Genomic DNA, 8,046 nt, shown 5'->3' on the forward strand with positions numbered 1-8,046 from the left:
ATGTTTCAGCCACTAGTGTGCTGCTGCTGTAATCCATGACATGTTTCAGCCACTAGTGTGCTGCTGCTGTAATCCATGACATGTTTCAACCACTTGTGTGCTTCTTAAAGGTCTTAGCAGTTACATTAACTCACCACTACCTTCCACCTACATGTTTTACTTTTTTTTACAACAGTAATGCATGTTGCTGATTCAATGGAGTAATCCACTGAATTTGGCTTTTTTTGCTTCCATTTTTAGATGTCATTTTCACCTAAGTCTTCTCACACCTGGTTGTTCCTCGTCTTTCAGTGTGTTAACTAGTTGCTTTTGACAGTGTGCTTTGTTGGACTGGATAACCTTCCCAGAACCATGTTGCTTCTGACTCAGTGTTATTTCTGTATGTGGTGTTATGGTGTGAACGCTTATCTGCTATAGTTGTAGTCTGGGTAGTGTTGGAATAACTATGATTTTGTTTTCTGTTGCTCTACCTTACAACTCCGTAGCAGTACCAGTTTACTGACTCTGAGACTGAGGTAAATGAATGAGAAAGTGATGAATCTGGTGAATGCACTGCATTGAAGCTTATGATTGTGGTCCGGGTTAGTACAGTCAGTGGTATTACTGGTATGTGTCCATCACCGCTTCATTACCTCCTCCTAGCTTATCTTATCCATCTCAGCACTCTCTACTACTGCCTGGCTCAGTGTTGCCCTGACAACAATAGGCTATATTAGTCCAGGTTTAATGGTAGGATGTCATGTCTTACTGGGTAAATGTATCCAGTCACCTAGCTGGGGGCTACTACCCCATTCATCTACAGTGTTAAGGTACTTTTTATTGTCGTTTTTGGGGGGGTATAAATACTGTAGACGCTTTGATAGAGTGAAATTCAACCTTTTTATTGGTCCCATAGCACTGTTCTTAGACCAGTTTTGTTGTTTGTTTCTGTGCTTTTGGGAATACGTATTTTTGGGAATATTTCTTGCTCTTAGGTTCAGGATTATAGTGCCTTAGCTCCTCGCTTGTGTTGTTGTGCTCATTGTTTTAGATGTTCATACTACTTTTGATGTCTTTGTTACCTGAATACCTTCACATTTGTGTTTTCATGTTGTTTTCCTATTCTCTAGTACTGTATGTACTATAACCATAGTGTGTCATGTTGTTTTCCTATTCTCTAGTACTGTATGTACTATAACCATAGTGTGTCATGTTGTTTTCCTATTCTCTAGTACTGTATGTACTAGAACCATAGTGTGTCATGTTGGCTTCCTCCTAGGGATTCTTTGAGGATGAAGATGGTAAGGAGTACATCTACAAAGAACCCAAATTCACCCCACTGTCAGAGATATCTCAGAGGCTACTCAAGCTCTACTCTGACAAGTTCGGCCCGGAGAATGTCAAGATGATTCAGGACTCTGGGAGGGTAAGAGTCAAACTTTACTCCTAGTATTTTACCATTTATTTTGGGGTTTCCATGGTTCTGATTGGTCCTTCATCCATCCAGATCAACCCTAAAGATCTGGACTGTAAGTACGCCTACATCCAGGTGACCCACGTTACCCCGTTCCTGGAAGAGAAGGAGCTGATGGACAGGAAGACAGACTTTGAGAAGAGCCACAACATCCGGCGCTTTGACTTCGAGATGCCCTTCACCGTGTCGGGGAAGAAGCAGGGAGGGGTGGAGGAGCAGTACAAACGCAGGACCATCCTGACCAGTAGGTTCTACAGTACTTCATGTGAATCATAGGGTCGATGTGTTCACAGTAGAGACCCATAGCTAGACCTCTCCTTCTGATGTGCTGTTCATGGATGTAGAGAAGTTCTGACAAAATCTGTGAATTTAAGATATGGTTTCCCTTTAGAGACACAGATTGGGACACACCTCTAGATGACTCATCTCACTGAAAACAACGAGACACAAATATCAGACAGGTTCCTTATCACTCCAAACTAACATGATCCGCGCATACTGCTTAGAACATTCCCTACGAGTCGCTGGAAAAGGGGGGAGGGACTCCAGACAATCTACAGATATGTGTAGTCCATGGGACCCAGCCGCAGAGCAGACAACCGTATCAAAACCCATCAGTCCACACAAATCCACTCACATGGCAATACTGATGTTAAACATGTCATAGTATCTACAGTATTTACTCAGACAAGCACCTCATTCCCATAGAATACCTTTGCTAGTGCAGGCATACCTGTATCTTTCTCGCTGTCATATTAGGAAGGGTCCTGTGTAATTTTATTTTGTTTTACAGTGTGAAAGATCCCATAGTGCAACCTTTATCTTCATTAACTGATAGGGCTGCCTTACCTCAAAGGTCTTTAGTGAATGAATGAGTCTCACACTATAAAGCTGCTTGGGAACACACATCTTTCTGAACACCTAAGAAATGCCCGTGTGGGTAAGGAGTTGTTGTGGGCCAAATAGGGTGACGTAAGAAACCACGTTAATGTATCCATTCTCTCTCTCTCTCTCTCTCTCTCTCTCTCTCTCTCTCTCTCTCTCTCTCTCTCTCTCTCTCTCTCTCTCTCTCTGTCTCTGTCTCTGTCTCTGTCTCTGTCTCTGTCTCTGTCTCTGTCTCTCTCTCTCTCTCTCTCTCTCTCTCTCTCTGTCTCTCTCTCTCTCTCTCTCTGTCTCTCTCTCTGTCTCTCTCTCTCTCTCTCTCTCTCTCTCTCTCTCTCTCTCTCTCTCTCTCTCTCATAGCAACCCACTGTTTCCCCTATGTGAAGAAGCGTATTGCGGTGATGTACCAGCACCACACAGACCTGAACCCCATAGAGGTGGCTATAGATGAGATGAGCAAGAGGTTGACCGAGCTAAGACAGCTAGTTGCCACCAGCGAGGTGGACATGATCCGCCTGCAGCTCAAACTACAAGGCAGCATTAGTGTCCAGGTGCAGACCTCCGTCCTCACAAACCACATCCTCCGTCCTCACAAACCACATCCTCCGTCCTCACAAGCCACAGACACACACACTTTCTCATTTTACCCATTCAACTATTTTATTCAATATATGTTCTATATGGTAAAGACATCCCTCAACTTGTTCTATATGGTAAATATATCCCTCAACTTGTTCTATATGGTAAATATATCCCTCAACTTGTTCTATATGGTAAAGATACACCTCAACTTGTTCTATATGGTAAATATATCCCTCAACTTGTTCTATATGGTAAAGATACACCTCAACTTGTTCTATATGGTAAAGATACACCTCAACTTGTTCTATATGGTAAATATATCCCTCAACTTGTTCTATATGGTAAAGATACACCTCAACTTGTTCTATATGGTAAAGATACACCTCAACTTGATCTATATGGTAAAGATACACCTCAACTTGTTCTATATAGTAAAGACATCCCTCAACTTGTTCTATATGGTAAAGATACACCTCAACTTGTTCTATATAGTAAATATATCCCTCAACTTGTTCTATGTGGTAAATATATCCCTCAACTTGTTCTATGTGGTAAAGATATCCCTCAACTTGTTCTATGTGGTAAATATATCCCTCAACTTGTTCTATGTGGTAAAGATACACCTCAACTTGTTCTATATGGTAAAGATACACCTCAACTTGTTCTATATGGTAAAGATACACCTCAACTTGTTCTATATGGTAAAGACATCCCTCAACTTGTTCTATGTGGTAAATATATCCCTCAACTTGTTCTATGTGGTAAAGATATCCCTCAACTTGTTCTATGTGGTAAAGATATCCCTCAACTTGTTCTACATGGTAAAGATATCCCTCAACTTGTGAATCTAAAATACATTTTCCTTTAATCTATAGGTAAATGCTGGTCCCCTCGCATATGCCCGAGCTTTCCTGGATGATGCCAGCACCAAGAAGTACCCTGACAACAAGGTCAAACAACTTAAAGAGGTCTTCAGGTGAGTTGTTAAAGTACACATTGTAAAATAGGATAGGTCTTGACAGGAATATACATATGAAGTGGGTAAAACAGTATGTAAACATTATTAAAGGGGCCAGTGATCCATTATTAAAGTGACCAGTGTTCCATGACTATGTACAGTACATAGGGCAGCAGGCTCTAAGGTGCAAGGTAGAGTAACCTGGTAGTTGCCGTCTAGTGACCGTGACTAAAGTTCAGGGCAGTGTACTGGGCAGGGGCCAGCTAATGGTGACTATTTAACAGTCTGATGGCCTTGAGATAGAAGCTGTTTTTCAGTCTCTTGGTCCCAACTTTGATGCACCTGTACTGACCTCACCTTCTGGATGGTAGCGGGGTGAACAGGCCGTGGCTCAGGTGGCTGGTTATGTATGACACTGGCCTCCCGGGTGGCGCAGTGGCCTAGGGCACTACATCGCAGCGCTAGCTGTGCCACCAGAGACTCTGGGTTTGCGCCCAGACACCAAGTAAAACTGAAGTGATAACTTAAAACACAAAATATAAATATCCATTAACAAACTTCTTATAGCTTAGACTAATTTCCACTTCCTGAACACATACTACTTAAATAAAAAACATAGCCTTTTCTTAGTAAAACGCAAAAGTAAAAATTAAATAAATAGTCTTTCCCCCATATAGTCAGACACATTCTATTCACAGGCTTGATTTCTGGAACACCAGTGCAATAACTACAAAGTGGGAAAACTGAAGAAGTGTAATATTCTAAACTTGTATATTATTTCTAAAATATTGTAGACTGAATATTCACAGTTAAAATGAAGACTTGTTCCCTTTTAAAAATGTGTTAAGCGTCGTCCGGGTTAGGGAGGGTTTGGCCGGTAGGGATATCCTTGTCTCATCGCGCACCAGCGACTCCTGTGGCGGGCCGGGCGCAGTGCACGCTAACCAAGGTTGCCAGGTGCACGGTGTTTCCTCCGACACATTGGTGCGGCTGGCTTCCGGGTTGGATGCGCGCTGTGTTAAGAAGCAGTGTGGCTAGGTTGGGTTGTGTTTCGGAGGACGCATGGCTTTCGACCTTCGTCTCTCCCGAGCCCTTATGGGAGTTGTAGCGATGAGACAAGATAGTAACTACTAACAATTGGATATCACGAAATTGGGGAGAAAAAGGGGGGTAAAAAAATTTAAAAAATAAATGTATGACACTGGCCTTTTGTGGAGCAGGCAGTTTGTGGAGGCGTGTGGCCATGGCCTGGGCATCAACGAGCGGCTGATTAAAGAGGACCAGCAGGAGTACCATGACGAGATGAAGGCCAACTACAGAGATCTGGCCAGAGAGCTGTCTGCCATCATGCACGAGCCAGTAAGCATGAGTTATCTGCTAGCGTAACAAACATTGGGATCCATCATTGTTTGTTCATCAGCCGTTTTTGATTATTTGTACATTTTGGAAGAATCTGTTGTGTTTGTTTTGATTGCAATACTGGTAAAACAGTTTAATTTGAGTATTATTATGAAAGTAACAGTTATTATTAGTTAGGCATTGGGATTTCATAGTCATTTTATAATATAATATCATGCTATTGTGATATTTGATAACCCCCTTTTCCCTCTGTTTTTCCTTTGTGCTGACATGAGCAGATTGGATGGTAAAACATCTTTGGCATGGGCTTCATTATGTGTGCTTCATTCTTACTAAGTTGTCTGAAAGAATCATTTGTTCCTTTAGCATAATCTTGAACACCCTCCGTCGCTCCCTTCCAGATCATTCCAGTGGAGGATGGCATGAAGAGCGTTCTTCCAGACTCACTGCACATCTTCAACGTCATCAGTGGTACCCCCAGCGGTGCCACCATCGTGGGCATGCCCAACTCCTCCTCTGTGGTGTGAGACCCACCCGGGATTGGATGACTCCTGACCTCAACGCTCTGTGCCAGCACTGCCATGAGTGGCCATTCCTGCTTTTCTGTTCTCCTTATCATCAAGTTTGCTTCTGGCTAAACTGGGACAATATGGATGTTCTGTTAATTTTCTCTCACACCTTCTCTGGCTTGTCCAATGGGCCAGGACAAAGGACTGTGTTACACTGTTGTATAGAGTACAGTCACTCTGTGGAGGATGGGACCAGGGACATTCATCCATGAGGATTGATTGAATACATCATTTAAACATTCACAGTGTAGGTTGGAAAAAGTATGTGAACCCCTAGGCTAATGACTTCTCCAAAAGCTAATTGGAGTCAGGAGTCAGCTAACCTGGACTCCAATCAATGAGATGAGATTGGAGATGTTGGTTAGAGCTGCCTTGCCCTATAAAAAACACTCACAAAATGTATTAGAGTTTGCTATTCACAAGAAGCATTGCCTGATATGAACCATGCCTCGAACAAAAGAGATCGCAGAAGACCTAAGATTAAGATTTGTCGACTTGCATAAAGCTGGAAAGGGTTACAAAAGTATCTCTAATGGCCTTGATGTTCATCATTCCACGGTAAGACAAATTGTCTATAAATGGAGAAAGTTCAGCACTGTTGCTACACTGTGTATGTCTATTGTTGTGACTTAGATGAAAATCAGATCAAATTTTATGTCAAATTTATGCAGAAATCCAGGTAATTCAAAAGGGTTCACATACTTTTTCTTGCCACTGTATATGACATCACTGGTAGTGTTTCCTGTGGAGCCGTCCCCATAGGGATCCTTAAAGCGACAGAAATGTGCATGTGATGTCACTAGCTCTCTGTTTGTTTCGATCATTTGTCTTCTGCTCTGAACTCTTCAAATGATTTTCTATGTATTGATGTCTTGACGAACATTATAAACCAGGTGGTTTGAGCCCTGAATGCTGATTGGCTGAAAGCTGTGGTATATCAGACCATTTACCACGGGTATGACAAAAACAAATATTTTTACTTTTTTAATTACGTTAGTAACCAGTTTATAAGAGCAATAAGGCACCTCAGGGGTTCGTGGTATAAGGCCAATATAGCACGGCTAATGGCTGTATCCAGGCACTCCGTGTTGCGTCGTACGTAAGAACAGCCCTTAGCCGAGGGAATATTGGCCATATACTAGACCCCTGACGTGCCTTATTGCTTAAATATATGCTGCATACATTGGCATTCATCTCTCTGTACATGTACACAAAGTCTTGTTATATTTCTACAAAGCTGCAATTTATTGGAAAAAGAGCCTCCTATGAAAAAGTTAGCGTTCAACCGTAATCACTTAAATGTCTTAGAATGGGATTTTTTTTTAAATATTTAAAGCCATTGCATATAAGTATATTCCAAGCTGTTTATTCATGTATATAAAAAAGGAGTGCAATATTTGTATTTTGCAAGGTACAGTGTCTTGCAGTGTTGGGTTCAATAATACATTGTAAAGATTATGTTCATCCTTCTTTTCAAAGCAATTCTAGTGTATATTCAGAGACCTACTGTGGAAGTTATATTAAGCTTTTACCATTTGAGTGTTTATTCAAATGTTAAAGAAATCATTTTATATTTGGGAAGCAATGGGTTTTTAATTTTTATTTAACAGAAAGTCACTTTTCTGCTGTAAACAGAAATGTTCTCTAATGCTTTTCTTTTCAATAAAATTCACTCATTCCTCTTCACTTCTACTTGAGATTTCCTGATAAACTTTGTTTGTTTATTGTCCAATAATTGTACAACCGCTATAGATATGGAATGTTTGGTTCTAAACCATATTGATGGGAGTATAGGTCAAACACATAAATGTAATCCTAATCTTATTTTACCTGCAGGATGTGGAACCAGCACAGAAGACATCCTTTATGGCCCCCACCTCCTTCAATCATGAAGGCCCTAAATGGAACAATAAGACAGAAGAGGTATAACATGTTACATTGAGAGTTTACAACTGTTTGCCCTGGTGTCATGTGGCTGCCGTGTCGACTTTCCTCTTGCCTTGTGTCGTTCGCGACTTTTGCAGACATTATGACCAACCCATCAAGGTGACAGATGTAGCTTTCGATGAACTCCTCAGCCTCAACCACCTCCACCTCTGCCCCATGACTTCTTTTGATAGTGCTCTCTCTTAATTCATTTAAAAATATACTTGTCAAGAATTCCATTCTGGAAGAATATAACAAATACAGCATATCATTTCACTCCTCTACCTTTACCTCACCCATGTCCTTTACCTTATAAA

General features: G+C 41.3%; 1 protein-coding gene across 1 annotated transcript in view; it reads left to right on the forward strand.

Annotated features, from left to right (window-relative positions):
• Nucleotides 1-6,112, forward strand: part of LOC120063680 (dedicator of cytokinesis protein 9-like) — a 111,377-nt gene extending 105,265 nt beyond the window's left edge. The window contains exons 49-55 of the mRNA XM_039013976.1: nt 486-515; nt 1,259-1,405; nt 1,487-1,697; nt 2,696-2,886; nt 3,793-3,893; nt 5,096-5,234; nt 5,636-6,112. Of these exons, the coding sequence (XP_038869904.1) occupies nt 486-515; nt 1,259-1,405; nt 1,487-1,697; nt 2,696-2,886; nt 3,793-3,893; nt 5,096-5,234; nt 5,636-5,761 (945 nt within the window). The 3' untranslated portion in view covers nt 5,762-6,112. The remainder of the gene's footprint in view (nt 1-485; nt 516-1,258; nt 1,406-1,486; nt 1,698-2,695; nt 2,887-3,792; nt 3,894-5,095; nt 5,235-5,635) is intronic.
• The last annotated feature ends 1,934 nt before the right edge of the window (nt 6,113-8,046 follow it).

The sequence above is a fragment of the Salvelinus namaycush genome, chromosome 19, assembly GCF_016432855.1.
Source record: "Salvelinus namaycush isolate Seneca chromosome 19, SaNama_1.0, whole genome shotgun sequence".
Lineage (NCBI taxonomy): Eukaryota > Metazoa > Chordata > Actinopteri > Salmoniformes > Salmonidae > Salvelinus > Salvelinus namaycush.